The 22,931-nt window shown below is 37.0% G+C and overlaps 1 protein-coding gene and 1 long non-coding RNA gene across 2 annotated transcripts; one reads left to right on the forward strand and one right to left on the reverse strand.

Moving 5' to 3' along the window:
- Positions 1 to 2,137: 2,137 nt before the first annotated feature.
- On the reverse strand, positions 2,138 to 14,199 carry LOC132148232 (uncharacterized). Its single transcript, XM_059557337.1, has 15 exons — positions 14,127 to 14,199; positions 13,757 to 13,816; positions 9,889 to 10,122; positions 9,676 to 9,766; positions 8,349 to 8,509; positions 8,219 to 8,275; positions 7,794 to 7,868; positions 5,144 to 5,221; positions 4,994 to 5,047; positions 4,748 to 4,792; positions 4,572 to 4,643; positions 2,743 to 2,814; positions 2,593 to 2,646; positions 2,385 to 2,432; positions 2,138 to 2,295 (listed from the first exon to the last, which is right to left on the reverse strand). Exons 3-15 carry the CDS (start codon positions 10,079 to 10,081, stop codon positions 2,138 to 2,140), a joined length of 1,158 nt encoding a protein of 385 aa, XP_059413320.1. The 5' UTR covers positions 10,082 to 10,122; positions 13,757 to 13,816; positions 14,127 to 14,199.
- A 1,844-nt stretch (positions 14,200 to 16,043) lies between these two features.
- LOC132153031 (uncharacterized) lies at positions 16,044 to 18,749 on the forward strand. The gene is made up of 3 exons (XR_009436614.1): positions 16,044 to 16,501; positions 16,654 to 16,739; positions 18,609 to 18,749. It is a non-coding gene; the product is annotated as an uncharacterized LOC132153031 (long non-coding RNA).
- Positions 18,750 to 22,931: the final 4,182 nt, after the last annotated feature.

The raw sequence follows: 22,931 nt of genomic DNA on the forward strand, positions 1-22,931 counted from the left end.
GTATCAGTTAAATTATTCATTATTCAATTAGTCATGTAAGATAAATGCATGCCGATCCAAACAAATCCATTTAAGAATTATGCATTAACTGCGCAAAATAATGTCTGTTTAATTGTTCATATGATCCCGAGTCGAGTTACTAGCTGAGAATGATTAGCCTGCCTTAATAAAATCTAATTAATATAGATAATTGATGTGCAGTTATTGCTTGTATACTGTTTTTAATGTCACTCAGCGTGATGTAATATAACATAGTAGGAAGTAGGAAGTTTCATGTCTGTGCTTTCTATTTGATTGGTCACTGTTCATTTCCAGTGGTGCTGAAATTCTGCTTCAGTCATAAAAACTTTAAACTGCTATCGGTTTCAGGTTCTTTTAGAGTGACTCCCAGATTAGTGGAGACACAGCCTGAGTTGAATATTAATAATTTTACATTAAGTCTAGTTCGAAAACTGGGCTGGTCAGATTCAAGGAATCGACTCTTTTAGAGTCGACTCCTCATCAGTACTGCGCATGTGCTTACAAATCATCACATCGATGCGCACGTGGAAGTGATCGCCGCGGGAAAACTGAGGTACGTAGCTTGATTCATTGTCATTAATATGTGTGGTGTATGTTTGATTTTATATAAAGTAAATTAAACGGATAAGTATTAGCTTAATATTGACGAATAGTTGTTTCTGTGGTTTAGTCAAGTGGCGGTAACAGCTGATTTATTATGTTATGTAGGCCTAATAATCTGTATGAAAAGCTCACGAGGGGTAATCGTGCTTTAACGAACAACGTATGATTTTAAAAATGCATTGATGCATGCAACTAATGTTAACTAATGAACCTTAATTTAAAGTGTTCCCCGTACACTGTACATTGGAAAACATTTTGGACGTAACTTACCTATTAGGAGTGCTCCTATGTTTGTTTTCCTGATCCCTCGCTTTTCTCCCCTACCACACCAGTTCAGCTGTTTGGCTACAGGACCAAACACCTTGGAGCATATTCTCCATATTGTTTTCTTTAGTGTGTGTCCTCCACTGATGGATAACCTGTTCACCTTAAAAATAAAAACACATTTCAAAACATTATAGACAATGCCCAAACATTATGGTCCTGTTTCACAGACAGAGCTGAGTAGTTACTCACAAATTGTAATCTGTTACTGATTCCAAATTACATGAGACAATTGTAGTTAGCAATGAATTCATTACATTACACATTTTAAATAATGTAATCAGATGAGTTTGGTCAAAAGTAATCTAAAAGTAGTCTATCAAATTTAAATAGGATAATCAAAGTACCATATGACATAAAAATACAAAGAGTAAGTAAATATATTTTAATTGTTGTTATTTAAAGCATGAAGTGCATTAAATAATATATTATGTCAAGTTTTCTCAAACTGGTGTTTGTGAATGAACTGTAGGAGGCTTGTGAGTTTAATTAATGAAAAGCTAATAATTATTTAAATCACAAAAAGATTTTAAATTAAAATAAAGCATTTAAAAAAAAAAAAAAAAAATTAAAACGTTTAATTTGTTTACCTGCATGTCATGTGACCATAACCAGTGTCGCAGAACCAATGAACATAGAAATGTGACACTTAATTATTAAAAAACCTATATTTTAAAATCTCATGAGTACTTTTAAGTAAATATTAAATTCAGAATAATCTATTGCTATATTGTAAATAATATTTAATCATGTAATCCATAAAAAGTAACTGTAGTCTGATTATGAGTTTTATATAATGTAATTTAATATAAATACAAGTTATTTATTTACTAGAATCTGTTTACGTAATCCAGATTACATGTGATCTATTACTACTGAGCACAGAACAGGGATTAGTTTAAATCAGGACTATAGGTCCTAGTTTTGCTTTTATAAAAATGGTGCATGTGTGCATCTTGAGATGAAACAATGGCACTGACATATTGTAAGGAATGTCATTGCAAGTTATTTTGAGTTAAGACAGCTCACACATGCATTTCAGTCTGGGACTAGCCTTAAGCCTGGTCTGTGAAACCGGGTATATAATAGATATTATTTACTTCACTGCAACTGTTAAACCTTCAAATGCCAATGATTTTTACCATATTTTGCATCATTGCTTTTTCTGATAATTGTCTTTCCAGTTTGTCTAGTTCCTCCAGGGTGTGAGAGGAAAGACATCATCCTCGCTGTCCACCACTGGAGCACTGGAACGGTTGTTTGCTGCAAGGGACTGGACCACTGAAGTCAGATGATTGATCTTCATGTCCAGTTCATTAAGTGCTTTCAGAATTGTCCTCTCAACAGCTGCAACACAGTAGGTTTATCTGGGAGAGTATTTTAATTAAACTATAAGATGTATAATTTTACAAATTTAACACTTCAATTTAACGTACGTGTACATTGATTAGTGATGCAGCTCCATCGTCTCACACCAGAAGCACCTGCAAGCACATAAAGCTCTTAAATGTGATTAAACTAACACATCATGAAAAATTGATTTTCTGAAGATATGGCTACATGCTTAAAGCCTTAGGCTGATGATACACATACTTTTTGGGCAACGGTGCTGTCAACAGGCAAAAAAAATTACAAATGACTTACTATTTGTTCTTGGCTGGTGGGTACTTGAGGATCTCTGTTCAGAGATTGTGTTCTCTGATGGATTGTACAGAAAATGTAATGTTAATAAACCTAGTGTTATTAATTTGCAGTGTATGTGTTTACTGCATGTGTTTATGAATGTTCTTTTACCTTGAAAGTTAGATGGGTGTTCACCCCAAGCATCCTCTTGCTCATTTTCATTGGACAAGCTCACTGGAACAGCTGGAGTTAAGAAAGGTGAAGTTGGTAAGTTGTATTTGCTACAATGACAATGCATGACACTGATACAATATGGGCTAGATTTACTATCAGCTTGCACCAGCCAAACCTTCTTTTGGTGTTAAAATAGTACTGTCAGGATTTACTAAAGAGGCGCAGTAAAGAATTACTGAATTAAGATGTGGACAGTTGTTTTTGCATTTAACTTTGAATATGCATTTGTAGTAGTTTTCCTTTGAGACACAACATTTGTGGGAGGTGAGTATTAAGATGAATCACGCATTGATTTAATAACATTTGTGCTCTTCAAATTATTTGTATTTGATAAATTTTTAATACCCAAAAAAGGCATGTCTTAAAGCAGGCGGTAATTTGCGCTGCTCTTGGTAGATTGCACTGGTTATTGTGGGAATGATCTGGCTTCGTCTGTTCTTTAAAGTTTGCATTGTCAGTAAATCACACGCATAATTTTCCCTCCCATTGGCACATTTATGGAATTGCGCTCTAATGCTAATTTGGTCTGTTTAGTAAATCTGGCTCAAGGGCTCCTAAAGGGGTCATATAATGTGATTTCTATTTTTCCTTTTCTTCAGTGTGTTATGTAGGTATTTGTACATGTATAAGATCTAAAGAGTTACAAAGCTTAAAAGTCTCCCACTAAAGGATTTATTCTATCTAAAAGATAAGGCTGATCCATACCATGCTAAACGGCTCATTCCAACACGCCCCCACACATTTACGTCAAGATGTGTTCACTCAAAAAAAAGGTGTGGTTTCAGGAACTGCAGTTAGTGTTAAAGCAGTCATGTCAGGGAGACGCTTTGTGTTTCTAGGCAAAAGCAAAAGCACTTTATGTGGCCTTCCGAAAGTAGATGCAATGAAGATTCATTGTTAAGATTTATTTACAACAGAACAACCCAAATGTTCAAATTTGTACAACACATTTAATGGATGACAGTTTTGTGAACCTAGGAGAGTACAAGGCTGGCTGTGCACAAAGGCTATTCCAAAAAAAAAAAAAAAAAAAAGGTAAATTCCGACTTTGCTATGACAATCTTTGCAACGATTGTATTGTAAAATGCGCTACACAAATAAACTTGAATTGAATCTGGTGCTTATTCTGAATCGCTACTTTTAAGTATGTTTTCTTAATAGTTTAAGTGTTTGCTATTGACTGTTCAAATGCGCAGTTTTGCGCAGCGTAGAGTAACGTGTTGTGTGATTACGTGTGTGTGTGTGAGGGTCACTTCACAGCAGAGTAAACAGACTGTCAGAAATCATAGCACATAAGCTGTCTTAACCGTGGCTTGTGTACTGCATCATCACTGTGTCTGTCACACGACTCTGTTGCCCTTTCGGGCTTGAACTGATGGTAAAACTAATGACATTATTAACAGTCTTGATATTTACTTTAAAAGATGAAGCTCGCGATTATGGAAAGGGGCGTTGCATTTCCGACGAGTGCTTGCGGTGTTCGGCCGATAACAATGTATTGGGTAAGTTGGCCAATCAGAGCAGCCTGTGCTTGTCAGAAGGAGGGACTTTGTTGAAAATGACGTTTTTGAGAGAGGCGGGACATAGAGGAACTACAATAATGTACAGTATTTGAAAAATAACGTTTTTTGAATATTAAAGCATCTCAACATATTCTGTTACACCAAATATACAAAATAATGGTCTTTAAAATAGCATATGACCCCTTTTAGTGATACCCTAGTAATGACTGAAATTGAAATTTTTATTTATTTATTTATTTTTACTTTGCATTCTTCCTTGTTGTGTGGTTGATGGTCTTTGGTCTTGAGAGAGTCTTAAGGCAGAGAATTTGTTCTCTAATTAGAAAAAGTAAAAAACAATTTTATTAGGTTTTGTTAGGCCATGACTCATTTGCAATTGTGTTTTTGATTTCCTCCATATACTAATTAATGTTTTTTACCTTGAGTGATAGATGGGTGTTCTTCCCAAGTTTCCAGTTGGCGGTCTGCATGAGAGAAGCTCTCTGTTAAATGAGCTTAATTGACATTACAGAAGGTACCCATTCTGCTGCTGCTGAATTGTGCTCTCTATTTCTTTGTATTTTAGCTTATTTAGCTTTACATCTTTGCTTTAAACAAGCACATTTTCTATAGTACACCTACATGAAATCCTACAGTACTTACCAAAAGTGAGTCATACAACTTACGCTGTGTTCTTTCTTGCTTGGAACTTGAAGGTCTCAGCAAAGAAAATGCATTCTCTGATGGATTGTACATAACATGCTGAATTACCTTATGTGTGTACAGTAATTGTCCTTTTTGTTTTCTTTTACCAAATACTAATTGTTTTTTTTTACCTTGAATGTCAGGTGAGTGTTCACCCCAAGCATCTTGTGGCTCATCTGCCTGGGAGAAGCTCATGGGAACATCTGGAGCTGAGAATGATGGAACTGGTAAATTTAAATAAATTTTCATTTTAATGGCTGGTTTTTATTCATTAAAGTGTCTTGCAACTTCTGACATCAGGCAGAATAAGCACATGACTAAACATCTACAGTGTGTGCATAACTATTATGCATGTATATATCTGATAAAAAAAAATCCAAGTATTTTGCCAATTACAAACCATAATAACCCATAACCACAAGCTGAAGTGTCATAAATGAAGACTGATTTAAAAGAAAAAAAGTTTTATGGATGGGTTTCATGGATAGGATAAAGATAGGTTAAGAGTGACTCTTGAGTTATCACCACTAGTTCAAGTAAGCTTCAATTTTGCAATTGCTATAGTGTTGCATCTTTCTCCTGGGCATTTAAAGGGGTCATATGACATTGCTAAAAAGAACATTGTTGCATAATTGGTGCAATTCAATGTGTTTATGTGGTTTACATTTTTCACATAATGTACATTATTGTTGCTCCTCGCTGCACACATCTGTATATTTGGGATGAACTACAACTTAACCACTGATTTCTAGTCATGTCCTCTTTTGGAAGGCCAAACAAATTAGTTTTGCTTTCAAAACAAAACACACAGTGACTCCACAACATGGTAGCGACGGCAACAGCGAGTATGAAAATTATGCCTTCTTTATTTGTGTGAACATTTGGGCGGCGTTATGCAAATCTTCCCACATACAGTCGTGGCCAAAAGTTTTGAGAATTACATAAATATTAGTTTTCAAAAAGTTTGCTGCTAAACTGCTTTTAGATCTTTGTTTCAGTTGTTTCTGTGATGTACTGAAATATAATTACAAGCACTTCATACGTTTCAAAGGCTTTTATCGACAATTACATGACATTTATGCAAAGAGTCAGTATTTGCAGTGTTGGCCCTTCTTTTTCAGGACCTCTGCAATTCTGGGCATGCTCTCAATCAACTTCTGGGCCAAATCCTGACTGATAGCAACCCATTCTTTCATAATCACTTCTTGGAGTTTGTCAGAATTAGTGGGTTTTTGTTTGTCCACCCGCCTCTTGAGGATTGACCACAAGTTCTCAATGGGATTAAGATCTGGGGAGTTTCCAGGCCATGGACCCAAAATTTCAACATTCTGGTCCCCGAGCCACTTAGTTATCACTTTTGCCTTATGGCACGGTGCTCCATCGTGCTGGATAATGCATTGTTCTTCACCAAACTGTTGTTGGATTGTTGGAAGAAGTTGCTGTTGGAGGGTGTTTTGGTACCATTCTTTATTCATGGCTGTGTTTTTGGGCAGAATTGTGAGTGAGCCCACTCCCTTGGATGAGAAGCAACCCCACACATGAATGTTGTCAGGATGCTTTACTGTTGGCATGACACAGGACTGATGGTAGCGCTCACCTTTTCTTCTCCGGACAAGCCTTTTTCCAGATGCCCCAAACAATCGGAAAGGGGCTTCATCGGAGAATATGACTTTGCCCCTGTCCTCAGCAGTCCATTCACTATACTTTCTGCAGAAGATCAATCTGTCCCTGAAGTTTTTTTGGAGAGAAGTGGCTTCTTTGCTGCCCTTCTTGACACCAGGCCATCTTCCAAAAGTCTTCGCCTCACTGTGCGTGCAGATGCCCTCACACCTGCCTGCTGCCATTCCTGAGCAAGCTCTGCACTGGTGGCACTCCGATCCCGCATCTGAATCGTCTTTAGGAGACGATCCTGGCGCTTGCTGGACTTTCTTGGACGCCCTGAAGCCTTCTTTACAAGAATTGAACCTCTTTCCTTGAAGTTCTTGATGATTCTATAAATTGTTGATTTAGGTGCAATCTTAGTAGCCACAATATCCTTGCCTGTGAAGCCATTTTTATGCAACGCAATGATGGCTGCACGCGTTTCTTTGCAGGTCACCATGGTTAACAATGGAAGAACAATGATTTCAAGCATCACCCTCCTTTTAACATGTCAAGTCTGCCATTCTAACCCAATCAGCCTGACATAATGATCTCCAGCCTTGTGCTCGTCAACATTCTCACCTGAATTAACAAGACGATTACTGAAATGATCTCAGCAGGTCCTTTAATGACAGCAATGAAATGCAGTGGAAAGGTTTTTTTGGGATTAAGTTAATTTTCATGAAAAAAGGACTATGCAATTCATCTGATCACTCTTCATAACATTCTGGAGTATATGCAAATTGCTATTATAAAAACTTAAGCAGCAACTTTTCCAATTTCCAATATTTATGTAATTCTCAAAATTTTTGGCCACGACTGTACTGACATAGACGTGGGGGCATGTTAGAACATTTTAGGAGGGTGTGGTTTACTTTTTCTTTGGATTTGAAACTTTGCAACTTTACAGATCTTCTTTATGCACCAAGAGCTTGTAACGCTCCAAAGAGAGAGGAAAAAATGAAATCGTATCATATGACCCCTTTAATAATTGTAAACTTGTGAGTTAAATCTCTTTTTTGGCCAATTTTACCTGTAAAAGACCCACCCTGTTATGGAGTCAGACTTTTGAGTTGTCATAAATGCTGTGAATTTACAGCTTTTACATTGTGTCTACAGTACTCATGTAGAGCCTGTTACCTTGACAGCTGGGGAAAGTCTCAAAACGGGCCTGCTGTGGCTTCTCCATGGCCCTTTGGTGGTGATTAACAAGTGCTGTTGAAAGAATTGATATGTAGATGTTATGTCTGCCTCACAAAACAAGATTTTGTACTACACAAAGCCTTACTAAAACTTGAAATTGCTATCGCTTCTAATTGGCAACCAATTGTTTATTATTAAATCATCCTTAGTATGTAAATCCTCAAGTTATGAATGTAATGATAGTAGTTCTGTCCAAACTGTTAAAATAGCAACAGAATTGGGTAAGGCTGAAAAAGAAAAGTGATGTAAACCAACAAGTCACGAGAGCCTGTGCTATACATTGATCTTACCATGGCTAAGGAACATTCTTGAGTATGGAACAAAACATCCACAAATATCAGTTATCTAAATTTAAAACTCACAATTGCTGAAAGAGTTCACTGCTTTGCTTGTTGTAAGCAGAGGTCGTACAACAGGACCTGAAAAAAAATAGCACTCAGCAGTCACACACTATTATGTCTTAGTCATTTAACTGTTTTATTGTATTTTTACCTTTTGTCTTGATGTATTTTAGAGGTGCTGGAGGTTTTGGTGCAGGCGGGGCTTTTGGTGCGGGCTGGATTTTTGGTGTAGGTGGATTTTTGTCTCTATTAATTTTTATTTTTTTGTTGGGGGTTTCATGAAGCTCATCATCTGATGAGAATGTTTTCTTTCTAAGAGCAAAATCAGGGAATTAGATTATTTTACAAAAATGGATTATATAGGTAATAAACTAGCATGTTTGTCAATTTAAAAAAATCAAAAACAAAAAAAGCAATAAATACAGTGTCATATCCTTTTCCAATTCAAACTTGCAAAAAGGGTGCATACTACTTTCTGTGTTCTATATACAGGTTTTCTGACACCGTACAATAACCCAGGTTGGTTAGGAAAAGGCCAAAATATAAAAAAAAGAAGCTCTTCTTATTTGAATGTGGCAAAAAAAATTGGCAAAATTGACCCTTTGCAGGAAGTTTGATTGACAGGCAGGCTGACCAATCATAACGCAAAATCTGTGATTTTAGTCCGACAATTAAACCAGACCGGAGAAAAATGTTTAACGTTGGTGGACTAAAATAATTTTTGTATAGACTTTGTTAAATAGGGATGCACGATATATATCGGCCGATGATTAATGCACATCTCTTCAGTAAAGCCGGTTCTCTAATCAGCGGTTAATTCCATCAGGTGCGTGATTTCACATAGAGCAGCTGTTACTACAGAGAGCCGTTGTTAACTGAGAAGCTGCACAAATCCACGCTCATTATATGCTAGGATTCTGTGATCAACGGCTCTGTGTAAAAACAGCTGCTCTGTGTGAAATCACGCACCTGATGGAATTAGAATATTTATCTTTTTTTCTACCGAAGTATGTTTGTTAACATTGGTTTCTTTGTGTGTGCTGTTGCGCTTATAGTTTTGATTTGATCCACGAGTCAGACAGGCTGTACGAGCCTCAACTGACGTGACCTTAATCAGAGTCATTCTCGCCAAAGTTTCCGTGCTGCCCTAGTTATTGTTTATTAAAATTTTAATGAGGTTAATTGTCCTGTCGGTCAAGTACAATTCTTTCACTTGCCCCTTCACAAAATCCACTTGTCCTGGACAAGCTGAAAAGCGTTAATGTCGAGCCCTGCATTAGAAACTGAACATAGCTGGTTTCTAATTGTTAATGACGTGAAAAGGTAGGGCTGAATTCAAGATTATAAGTAAATAACTTAAATTTATCTATGTTACTCACATAAACTTTGTATAGTTTCAGAAGACTGAATATTACTGTTTGTTAAAATTACTTTTCAAAGTATCTTTTTAAAGTGAAATATGTATTTTTACAACTTACTTGTGAATTCTTTTTATAGAATTTTCAGATTCTGAGATGTCAGAAGTGTAGCATGCCCTTTTCCATTTTCTGGAAATGTTGTCAAATGATGCTGAAATTATCAAAGTATGTGAACGTAATTCATGAAAACATCAAGCTGTGGAATGCCATGTATTAGTGATTTTGTCATCTGTTTTAATAATGTTTATTTAAAGTGTATTCTAACTTGCTTACCCGACTCATGTAGAATTCTGGCCTGATGCTTGGTCCAACCCTTATCTGGCTGTGGTGCCTCCATCAACCTGACGCTCTTTAGTAACCGGTCCAAGTCTTTGTATGGAGGCCACCATGAGTGGCCATCTGAGTACCAGGACTTTGCTACAGGACCGGTACTCCCTTCTCCGATGAACTCCACTATCAGGTACATGTTCTTTTTGTTGTTGTTTTGTTTATTTTAGCTGGAACAACCTAAAGCCCCATAAAGTGTAACGATTCTTATTACATTTCAGTTGTTCATATGCATGATTCAGTTACCCAAAATAAAAGTAGCAAGTCCAAAAAAAATTAGTGTGTGTGTGTAAAAGAGGGACTGAAACAAAATTACTGTCATAAGGAACTAAGAAAGCTTTCGCCTCAATGTTCTCAAACTTGCAGAAATGTGTTGGTCCTGAGATGCCATCAACTAGATGAATACCAAGTTCTGAGGATGGAATGGGATAATCAAAAAAAGGTTCATGATTGTTGAAGGTAGTGTAGGCCACGTAAATGTCATCCCTCGCTGAAATTATATTTTGCAGCTTTGCAACTTTCCCATCAATGTAAACAAAACTGTTGGCCTGGTCCAGTTTAAGAGTGTAAGAGCAGGTTTTTATTTCTTTGTACTGTGAAGATCCATGAAAACATTCAGGTAGAGGGCCAGCCATGTGTTGTTTTCTGAGCAGTGGTGGGTTGTTTTTCTCCTTTTTTTTGCTGCAGCTTTGCATTTCTGAGAACCTTCTCACAATTTGACTCAGTGGACATGTAGGTTTCCACAGGAGTCTCTTCAGCTTGTTAAGGTGATCCTCATACTGGAAAGCACTGAAGTTGTCGAGGACACCATGGTGTTTTGCATCTTCTGCAAAATGTACAAGACAGTGGATGTTGTAGGACAGGAATTTGGGGCCGTATAGCTGTCCAAAGTGTGTGACAAAAAGTCACAGAATATCATTGGCATAGTCGATGTGATCACCAATTAGGCTGTTATTGCACAAGATGAAGATTCCCACAAAAAACAGCAGGAAGTTTTTGTACACCTCCGTGCTGAGTAGGTCTTTCAGCATAACAGGGCCTGTGTACAATAAAAACTGTCTAAACTCGGTCGCCTTCCATCGATCTATTTCCCTCACTGCCCTTGGTTTGCGCGCAAATTCCATAGGCACATTTTTTTTGGCACCAACCAACCTTTCTGTCAGCACAGTGGCTTGAAATCCTGACAGCCTGCAAGTTAGAGGACCCAGTCGAAGCCAGAAGTGGAGAAGCCGCCTCATGACACCAAGGCACACAAGGTGCATGTAATCAAGGGGGAATCCAGAGACCATATCCAAGGATGTTTCTTCTAGTGGTGAGATGCCATGGTGGTGATCTGGATCAGTCTTATTTCTGAAGTTGTCATTATTTCTAAGAGGCATGTCATTTCTAGGGAATGTCATCCTGTTCTCCAGGTGCACACCATCCTGAATGCACTTTTCGCATCCATGGTAGCCTGCATGGCCCTTCACTTTTTTCAGAAATGCACGTGCAGGTGCGTCGCAAATCATTGAGGTAAGCTGTAAAGTTAACTTGAGTCCTTCAAATTCAAAACCATGACTTAAGTCTTTTATTTCACAGATGAAGTCCTCAAGATACTCATCCAGTGAGCTTGGTTTACTATCACCACAAAATAAACCTATTGTCACAGGTTCCTCCTGCACCAAATGTTGCACAGTTACAAGAATGGGCCAGAATTGAGTTGCTGAACTCTTGTAGAGAGGCAGACCATCGATGCTCACCTGGAGCCTCAAATTGCTCACATTCCGCAAAATGTCCACATTGTTGTAAAGTACACCCGAAATGGATTCCAGTAGACCAAAATGATAGTACCGGCCACCACCTTGTTTTGGACTTCAGTTCTATTTGAACGCACTGTTCCTAATAGTGTCCTGGCATCTTTTGGCAGATTCAGATCATGCTTGCGGAGGATATTAAGTAATGAATTTAGTGCCACATGTGTTATTTGATGTTCTGTTGCCCAGGTTGCCAAGTCATCATTAAGGGAATTTGGATGCAGTTCAGAATCTGTGTCTGAGTCTGTGTCAGATTCACTGCTATGTGAAGCACTTGCCATGGTGACACATTCAGGCTCATCAATATGGGACAAACCGTCCATAAAGTCATTGTTGTCATCAGCGATGCTGCTTTTGTCACTGTTCATGCCACCATACTGTTCCATGTTCCATGATGATGGTAGTGATGCTTCCATTGACTGGAGTTGTTTGCCCACCTTAGCCTTGGCTTTTCTTCGCAATGTCCAGTAAGATGGTTTTTTGCAATCCATGGTACTGTGATATTAACACACACAGAAAATGCAGTGCACTGACCTGATAAGCCAAATGCAGTGGTTCTCAACTCAAGTTTTGGAAGACCCTTGCATTGCACATTTTGGATGTCTTTTACATGTGGTTTAACTCATCATATAATAGAATCCCCTTAACCCAACAGAGCATGCTAGATGAGACGGACATCCAGAATGTGTCGTGTTATAGGTCCCCAAGATTGGAATTCAGAACCAATGTTTAATATGCGTGACAATGCGTAATGTCTAATAATTCTGTCACAATAAATACACATACCTTGGTTTTGATCAAGTGTGAACTGTGGATATCGTTGAGTGAGTGTGGTTGACTGTAGAGAACTTTCTGTGATTGGGGAAGCAATATAACAGGTAATGTCAGTTTTGTCGTTGTGTTTAAAGTATTGGATCTAAATGTTTGCCTAGAAATAGCATGCAAAAGCTTAATAAATATGTGTGGTCACTTATTTTAGATAGTTTATCCATTTAATTCAACTAGTTGAAAATTTTTCTCTAATTCCAACCAGATGATAATTGTTGGATGAGGGTTGGAACTAAACTCATAAGAATGGCTAAAATGTCAATATTGAAAGTAAAAATATAAATTTGATCTGCCCAAAATTTAATGACATGAGTAGGGATATACCGGTATCAGATTTTCATGTTGCGATTAATTACTAATGCTTTATCACGGTATACGGTATTATCACAATATTGAAATTTAGTATTAAAAAATTCTTATAATGCAGTATAACAGGTTTAAAAACTTTTTTTCGTAAAAAGAAAAACTGAATATTTAAATAAAAATACAATAAAGCAATACAGAAAACTATATAAAGGTAAGGTTTTACACAGATTAAAGTGCAAAAGAACTATAAAGACCAATAGGTATTACGGTTGCACTTTTTTTACAGTACGTGTACTAACACGTACTTATAGTGTACTTAGATAACAAAAATAACAATTTATTTCAACTGCTATTCTTCCCGAGTTACATCTTTTGCCATTTTGGAGAGTACCCAAGAGCGTAATCGATGTAATCAGCACATGAACATGCATAATTAGCATTCGTGTCAGCGTGCGTATGTAAGAATTGTTGAATACATTGTTATTTTTGTTTTCTTTGCAAAACTGAAGTTGAGCCACTGATGCCACATGGACTGTTTTACCCATGTCTTTACTGCGTTTCTGGACCTGCATTACAGTTGAGTTGTTGTCTACGGGAGGGTCAAAGAGCTGTCAGATTTCATCGAAAAATATTAAATGTGTTTCGAAAATAGAAATGACGTGGAGGGTGAGTAATTAATGACAGATTTAAAATTTTTGGGTGAACTATCCCTTTAAAAATGTGAATTCCTGATATCAAAAATCAATTGTTATGATGAAACTGGCAAATCAGAGATGCAGGATGCTAGTATTTATGTATGTAAGAATCTCTTTACTAACTTGCTGCATGATGTTGTTGTAATTGATCTAAACCCAAATACTGGGTGGTCATTTAAAATATATACTTACAAAGTCAAAGACGTTCTCAAGATGTGGCTCTTAAAAGAGCCGTTGTGGTGTATGTAGCTGCTGTAGACAAACAAAAAAAAGAGAAAATGAAGAATGCGTTTAAATGAGATGTCTGTACACATTAAAATGTTTTCACTTTCATCAGTGATTATTGATTAATTAGGATGTTATGATGAATCTGGCAAATCAGATGCAGGATGATAGTTTTGTTTCCATTTCATTCACACATGCATTTAATATATATATTTTTTATTCCTTTATTTATGTATTCCTTTAATGTCTTCATTAAGACATTACTAACATGCTGCATGATGTTGTTGTAATTGATCTAAACCCAAATAATGGGTGGTCATTTAAAATATTAACTTACAAAGTCAAAGACGTTCTCAAGATGTGGCTCTTAAATGAGCCGTTGTGGTGTATGTAGCTGCTGTAGACAAACAAAAAAAGAGAGAAAAAGAACACATACGAGTGAGATATGTCTGTACACATTAAAATGTTTTCACTTTCATCAGTGATTATTGATTAAACATGTTGTGATAAATCTGGCAAATAAGAAATGACATTGACTCCACTTACAACAATAAGACGGCAATCGACACTGAAAAAGAGAGAGAAGATAATATCACTGGAGGTTACTCTATTAAATCCCAAAGTTTATAAAGTCTCTGATGGATATGTATAATATTATTTGATAAAGCATGATAAGAAGAAGAATGCAGAGCGATGTTTCTGATGAGACCTTACAGCCCACTAACAAATAAGCCACGGTAAAAATGCATTTTCATTCTTGAGAATCACCGATTTCTATAAAGGTGTCAAGGCTTATGAGTTCTCTCTCTTTCTCTCTCTCGCTTTCGCCCTCGCTCTAAGTGCACGCGCCAGCGTGTTAGAGAGAGGGTTTACGCGCTCGCAGTTAAACCTGACAACGCACTACTTTCCATACAATTGTGAATAATGAAGATATTATTAAGAATAATTGTATGATTGGTCTCTTAAAGTAACATTAACATGACATAACTCTAAAATGAAAGAGCGTCTCTCAAACGGAGCGGATTGGCTCTATCAGCAATGACGTCACACGGATGTAACGGCATTTCGGTGTTTAACGGCGCTGATGAGCGGACTGTAACGATATATTAAACGACGGAAAATCGTCTTTGTGAAATGTGATACATTTAACGGAAAAGAAAAATTTCTATTAAGTCCATATTTTTATTACAATTTAACTGGTTTCATGAGTGAAAACCCCTGCTATTTATTTTAGTAGTATAACCCTCAGAAAAACGAACTGTTCCCTCAGACAGATTGTTATTATAATTAAAATGTATTACTTTCTTTCTTCATAGTTTTAAATGTCCTTTACTTTTGTTGTCGGTCCATACTTTTAAAAAGTCATTTAACTAAATAGGTTAAGTAAAAAGTAATTTACCTCAGGAAAACGCACCGCTGGGGATGTCACTCAAAGTGGAGTCAGGCTGTGCGCGCGGTGGGCACAGACCCCGGCTTATATAAGCCCGCTGCCCGGTTTCGCGGGCTTGGCACGCGAGTAAGAATTTAAGTTTTAAGAAAAAAAAAAAAAAAAAAAAATATATATATATATATATATATATTTTTTTTTTTTTTTTTTTATGTACAATGATATAATGACACACTGCGTTAACTTTGCATTAAAAATAATAATAATGATAATAGTGTTTTCCTATTATATTCAAAGCAATGGTGTTACCAAAAATATAAGACATATAATTTTTTGTTTTGTTTTAATTCTTTCTTTTCCTCCCAGTCTGAGAGTTCCTCTTTGTTAAATATAATTGGGCAAACCCATAGGTGGCGATGTACGCGCGCGAGTCGCCAATGAGCCAAGAGATGAAGAAGTCGTCAGGGCAAGTTGTGGTGGAGTGATGGTTGAGAGGTAAAGTACGAAAGGTGGAAATGTATAGTTTTATGATAGTATGTTTGCCATTGGTGGGATTGTTGAAAGATTTTTAATAGTTTACTAATTTTAAACAGTTTTACCCGATCATATGTTGAAGCAACGCATTTTGCAACCAACCGCGGTGCACGTTCAGTTAGCAACAAACATAACATTTGATCCCAAATCAACTCCGATACACGTCACGTTAAACGCATAGCAAAATTTAAAAAATCAAATATTATTTTATGCTCTATAATTGTTAGAAATGTAAATGTATGCAATACTATAAATCCATAAAATTCCAAACCCTTGTGACCTAAAGACATGCATGTGCACATTATGCAGAAAGTTTTTCGCTCAGCCTTGTGCAATATAGAGAATAATCATAATAATAATGATATTTATTGCCTTTTGCTATGAAAGGGACATTTTCTTGAACATTTCTTAATGAAGACATTGTAATTTAAAAATAAAAACTAGCATCCTGCATCTTTGATTGCCAGATTCATCATAACACGCATAAATATAAACAAAAAGACTCAAGATATAGCTCTTTAAAAAACCTGTGTGTGTGATAATGTCATATAGTTAGTTAAAAATTGCTTTGATTTATAGGGATTTAATTTAGTGACTTTACCATTTGTTTTAATGATGTTTATTTACAGTGCAATCTATTCTGCTTACCCGACTCATGCAGACTTCTGTCCTGATGTTTGGCTGTAGTCCTTCCATCATCCACTCTTCTGCAACCGGTCTATTTATGGAGACCACCATGATCTAATCTATACAGATCTAGTTGTCTCTTCTCCCACAAACTCCTATTTCAGGTATATATTTTTTGTTGTTGTTGTTTCAACAATGTTGACTGTATTTTTGTATACCAAAACAACTAGGGGGTGTCGACAAACTTCCATTGAGTACCATTAGACCACTCAAGAAGAATTACCTCATATAACCAAGATTTAATGTTGTAAAGCAGATTTTGAGCGGATCTCCTTCATTCTGCCGCCAGCTCACCAGAACCTCAGGGTGCACCAGCTGTGGATATTACAGGCCAAACTTTGGGTGAGGATCTTTCTCCCACTGTTCACCACCAAACCTATATGTAAACAGTTGTTTAGTACACTGTTGTCTATATTTGAATGGTTAATTTTTAGGCTGCAACCAATTATCTTAATCAAATAATGTTTTAGATTAATTTGATAAAATGTCACATTTTTTTTTCTTTATATATTAAAAAGGCAAGTTATTCCACAACATTTCCAGTCTTCAGAGAATGCAAATTGAAGAACAAATATGTTTGGAATGTAGGATATGTGATAGACCATGAAAAAAAATAAAACATAAATTATAAAATAAAGTTTGTCCGGAGTTGAAAAGCAGAAGCCAGTTTAACCTAATTAATTTTTTTTTTTTTAAAAAGTAAAGAAAACAAAAGGACAAACTTTTACTACTCATAGGTAGGCTATGTTCACACCTTCACTGTTTGGGAGTAACAACCGCATCTACTTACAGATGTGAGTCTCAATGTTCTCTACACACAACTGCTTACAATAGTGTTTCGATTGCTGTCTGTGTGAACAAGTAACTAAAGTCAAGCAGTATTTAAATTGTATTTATTTACAGAGGTATATGAAGTGTTTGTGAAGATGTTGTGCAGCGCAAATCCATGAATGAATGTTCTGAAGTGAGGTAAACTTCAACAGATATCCCCTGCTCAGGGTGTAGGGAGCAATGAACACTTTGTAGGGACCATGTCAATGGGAAACACAGGTTATGCACGGAGCTCTCTTCTAACAAGCTGATTATCTGAATCAAAAAGAGAGACTTACAAAAATATGTGGAGCTGGGCACGAGGACTGTAATTGAGAACCGCTGCTCTAATTAAAGCAAAGTAGTATAGTAAAGTATTATCAAAGATGGCGACATCCATACAACTAAAAGTCTTATCACAGTTGATAAGAAAATGCTTCAGTAAAGAAATATTGTTTGCAGTTTGCTCTGACAGATGCTTTGACAGATGTGAGTGGACCTGAGTCATGTTTCTCCAGAGCACAACTTACATTTGATGGTAGAGTCCTTGTCTCATTTTGGAAATAATTGAAGAGAATAGGAGTGCAATGATTCTGACTAAAATTTACATTGTACTAAAATATTTATTTTAAATGTAGGTTTAATATTCTATGTTATATTTATGAGAGCATTAAATGGGGTATACATGTAATTACTACAGTTACTACTCGCAAAACAATTGCTATGTTAATTTACTATATTCAGAATATACGTGTATATTAACGTGAATAGATGTTCCCCATAACAGTGAACATTTAATGGGTGTTATGTTTTTAGGATTTTTAATATGTTTTATGTTTTAAAATGGCAAGCAAAGAGTTTTTTGTTTTACAATGTCATGTTTGTATTTTAACCATTTTTTTTGGCTAATGTGTAGCACAACTTACATAAATACATTCATTATATTTGTTTTCTTTGACTTCAGTTTTCACATTGTTTGGAGGACAAAATCGGAAAGGATGTAGGGGCCCACAGTTTGGGCACACATATTCAGTTCAGCTTTGGGTTTGTTGCTCTTTGCTATTTAATGTATGGTAGTCAGAACTTTGTTCAGTTTTATTCATTACTGTCAGCTTTCACAGCAATACTGCTAAATGAGCAATTATCTCTATCAAACATGGACCTTAAAGGGATGGTTCACCCAAAAACATTATTCAAATAAATATTGTGGCAATCATGTTCATGAGTCTGATTTCAGTGGCACAGCTGTGTAGTATCTAGTACAGAGGTTGTTGACAGTATTGTGCGCATTGTACATGATGTTCACTGCCCAGTATTGTATTATTGTTTACAAAGTTTTCAGTAACATTATTTCCTTATAAAATGCTTTAACATTTTTTTTCCTCTTCTTTTCTCCACCAGACACCCTAGGACAACATCCTTAGCACAGATCTACCTATAGCCCTCCATCATTCCCACATCCATCTTGCAACAGTTTCATTAAGTGCAGTCCATAACCAGTTCACGGTCTACACCTTGTCCATTGCAAATGTTATGGATTATTCTAATCTTTCTATTATTTTTTTGAGACTGTTATTATGTACTCTATGTTGTGAATAAAGTCAACCCCCCCCCCCCCCCCCCCCCGATGCTTTCAGCAGTTAATACATTAAAGTGTGTCCTTAATGTTTTATTATTTAAAGATTGTTTTAAAGTTTATTACAGGCTCAGTTTTTTTTTTTCACTAGAAAATAAAGTGTTGTATTACCTGTCATAATCAAGTATGAGACTTTTGTCAGTATCATTAATTCTGAGGCAATATGAATCAAATTAACATTTGTATAGGGTTTTCATCCGAAGGCTTCCTCATTCAGTTAAACATCAAGGGTTTTCTTTGCCTTTGTCACCTTTAACTTTCTCATTGGAAATTGTGAGCATCATTATTTGGAAGAAAATAAGAATATGAAAATGGCTTTGGATTTCAATGTATTGCATGGAATCAAAGAACCACACAAACCTTTGACCTTCATACAGACATGGTATAAATTAAAGTGTTACTCAAATTATCAAGCTTGTAATGTTAAAAATACACTTGACTGCTGTCTAGAAATTCTAAACAGCAGTCAAGTGTGGTAGGCTACAAGGTTTAATTTGTGCTTTCTACAAGATGACAGATAAGTAATATTAACCAATGATATCGCAAGTAAAATTACAGTTAGCTTGAAACGAGTCACTTTAAATAAGAAACTGGGCTGACATTTTTTGCATGTATTTTTGTCTACGGAGGGATCAAGCAAACAAAGGTTGTGCATGATGGGTTGCAAAAGATAGTTCGTGTGTTTATAGTTATGGTTGTATTTGTATTTGATTATAAATACATGTGTCTAGTTGGACGCGAGAGGCGCGATGCAACGAAATAAGATAATCACTGATATCGCCTACACACAAGCGGGCGAATTGACAAATCCCCGTCAGGAAAATGATTCCTCGTTATATTTCTGGCATAGCTCTTTGCAACAACGGTCGCGTCTGTGTGACATGGTAGTGCTTCAAAAACTCTAGTTTTCCTCATTTATCTGCTTGCTCCGATCGGCGCTGCGTGGCAGCACGTAATTTCAAATGTAGAAGATTCATCGTATAGACGTAAAGAAGACGGCTCATTAACAGCTAAAAACATTCGATCGAATGCGATGTTCACCAGATGCTACGATCTTTCAAAGACGTCTCCGCGACGTACCTGTGCTATCTGGGTTCAGAGTTCTCTCTCCATCAAGCCATCTGTACTTTTCAATTCATCTCAATGGACGCACAGTACACCTGTATTTGCCTCTTTTACTGTCTATGGTATTTGCCGAAACTGTAAACTCTGTGTGAAGGAGCAGTGGCGGATTTAGCAAATTGGGGGCCCAAGGCGAAGGTATGTATGGGGCCCCCCCATCCGATTTTTAAAAAAGAGCGAAAAAAAAAAAAAGACTGAATTGTGGATAGGCAGGTAAAGCTAATCTACGGGGAAGTGAAGTTTGAAGAGGAGAAAAAAAAAACTTCCCCTTTGAACCCTGCATACACTTCTTTACTCCAAAATGAAGATGGAAAGCAGAGACCACACAAAGTGTAGCACTACACAAACTAATAGTCACGATTGAACCCAACAGATAACAGATAACAAAATTTGCCAAAATGCCAGGAAAACCAGCACTGTTTATTATTTTTATAAGAGCAAATTAACATAACCAGCAAGACAAGTAGTAAGGGTAAACCCCCACAAACAGCCATATACTTAGCAAATATTGCATTCTACAAACAAACCCATGTACAAGATACAGGATATTGTAAGTGAATTGACATTACATTTGAGATTGAACATTTCAAACATTCTACAAACAAACCTATGTACATGATAGTGTGTGTGTGTGTGTGAGAGAGAGAGGGCTGAAGTTGCAATTGCCATTGCATAAGCAGACCCATGTACAGGATACAGGGTATGACAGAAAGTGTGTGTGTGTGTGTGTGTCATTGTCTGAGTGAGTGAGTGAGTGTCTGTGAGTGAGTGTGAGTGTCTGAGTGAGTGAGTGAGTGAGTGTCTGTGAGTGAGTGTGAGTGTCTGAGTGAGTGAGTGTCTGTGAGTGAGTGTGAGTGTCTGAGTGAGTGAGTGTCTGTGAGTGAGTGTGAGTGTCTGAGTGAGTGTCTGTGAGTGTCTGAGTGAGTGAGTGTCTGTGAGTGAGTGTCTGTGAGTGAGTGTGAGTGTCTGAGTGAGTGAGTGTCTGTGAGTGAGTGTGAGTGTCTGAGTGAGTGAGTGTCTGTGAGTTTCTGAGTGAGTGTCTGTGAGTGTCTGAGTGAGTGTCTGTGAGTGTCTGTGAGTGAGTGTCTGTGAGTGTCTGTGAGTGAGTGTCTGTGAGTGAGTGAGTGAGTGTCTGTGAGTGTCTGAGTGAGTGAGTGTCTGTGAGTTTCTGAGTGAGTGTCTGAGTGAGTGAGTGTCTGTGAGTGTCTGAGTGAGTGAGTGTCTGTGAGTGTCTGAGTGAGTGAGTGTCTGAGTGAGTGAGTGTCTGTGAGTGTCTGAGTGAGTGTCTGAGTGAGTGAGTGAGTGTCTGTGAGTTTCTGAGTGAGTGTCTGTGTAAAATACATCAGCCACATCTGCCGTTTTTTTTTTTTTTACCGTAAATTTCACCGTTTTTACACTAACAGTAGAACTAGGCTAGGCGGTTGACTCACCAAATCCCCGTCATCGGTGTCAAAATGGCCATCACTGGACAACTCTTCCACCTCATCTGTGTCAACCTCGATAACTCTGTCGGTGACGGCGGGCAGCAACAACGTGATGTCCTCATTGTCTTGGTCAGCGTTATCCTCCTCCTCACCTAGCGCCACTTCACAGCTAACGTTAGCTGCTGCTGCTGCTGCTGTAATGTTAGCGCTTTGGATGTTGTTGTTCCAGTCTGTATTAGCAGCCGTAAAAAAGTGTGTCAACTTTGGCAGCGTTGCCAAATATTTATTGGCGTCTTTTCGCTTTTTTCTTTTAATTGACCCGCTTTCGTAACTTCTTTTCATTTTCCCGTTTTGATTTGCCTTGCGTCGTCTCTGTGTATTTCTCAGTCCTCCTGTCACTGACTGTGTGTTTATCTTTCGCGCCGCGCAGCGTTATGGACTAGTCCATTTCATTGTGAAAACAGGGGGTGTATGTGTAGGGACAGATAACCATGAACTGGACATTTTAACCACTACTTCAACGTTTCAACGTATTTCTTAAGAATATTAATAAAGTGTACCTTGCTTTTGAAGCATTCATGATGAAAAGGGGCCTTTTCTTTTTTTTTTTTTGAGGTTTGTTGGGGGCCCCCCTTCTACGACCGCTGGTAGGGGGCCCCAAGCAGCCGCCTACCTATGCCTCTATGTTAAGACCGCCACTGTGAAGGAGCACGACTCGCCGTCGCTTTGCTGATAGCTCTGTTTCTCACACATGCAAAGAGAGAGAGCGAGAGTCTTACCACGCTGAATCGACATGCTACATGTAAACTATATTCTTTGTTGTCTTCTCCTGTCAAAATAATGTAGTTCATTTAGAATTATTCATATTTTCGAACAAGCAGAAGATGTGCCAGTTTCTCCGGTAGTGGGCGGAGCTAATGCGCAAATGGCAATTTCATTGGCTGGCGCTCATCTTTTACCATCCCTGTTTTGATTTCAGCAAATCAGTTCGACCGAACGCAGACAACGTGATTAATATTCATGAACCCAGCAGCTCATCAATCCATAGTGCATTGTATATTGTTCGTATGGTAGTAGAATTAGTAGTAGAATTAGTAGTATTGTTATCTTTTAATAATAATATGATCTATTACTTTTTTTTTTTTTTTACAGAAACCCTCAATGAACAAAAATGTCTTAAGCATCACCACCAGTCTTAAGTTCAGATAAATGACAAATATGCATTCATTACAAATTCATTTTTACATAAAGGCATTGTGCTAGAAATATTACTATTATTTTGTAAAATGTATGTGATACTGCTACTACTGTTAATTAAAAATTAATCACAAAATAATTCTTCCATGTTTTAATTTTAATAGCAAATCCCCTTTATTTACCAAAAAATAAAATGTGTTTAAATTTCATAAATTGAAAGACAAATCAAATTTGGGTGAAACTTGTTTACTGTTTTTCATAATGATATTATTTGTAGAGGAACTTTAAACACAATTGTAAATAAGTATAAAGAATGGCATTGGTTTTATTTTTAGTGATAAAAAG

Source organism: Carassius carassius, chromosome 1 (assembly GCF_963082965.1).
Source record: "Carassius carassius chromosome 1, fCarCar2.1, whole genome shotgun sequence".
NCBI classification, from domain to species: domain Eukaryota; kingdom Metazoa; phylum Chordata; class Actinopteri; order Cypriniformes; family Cyprinidae; genus Carassius; species Carassius carassius.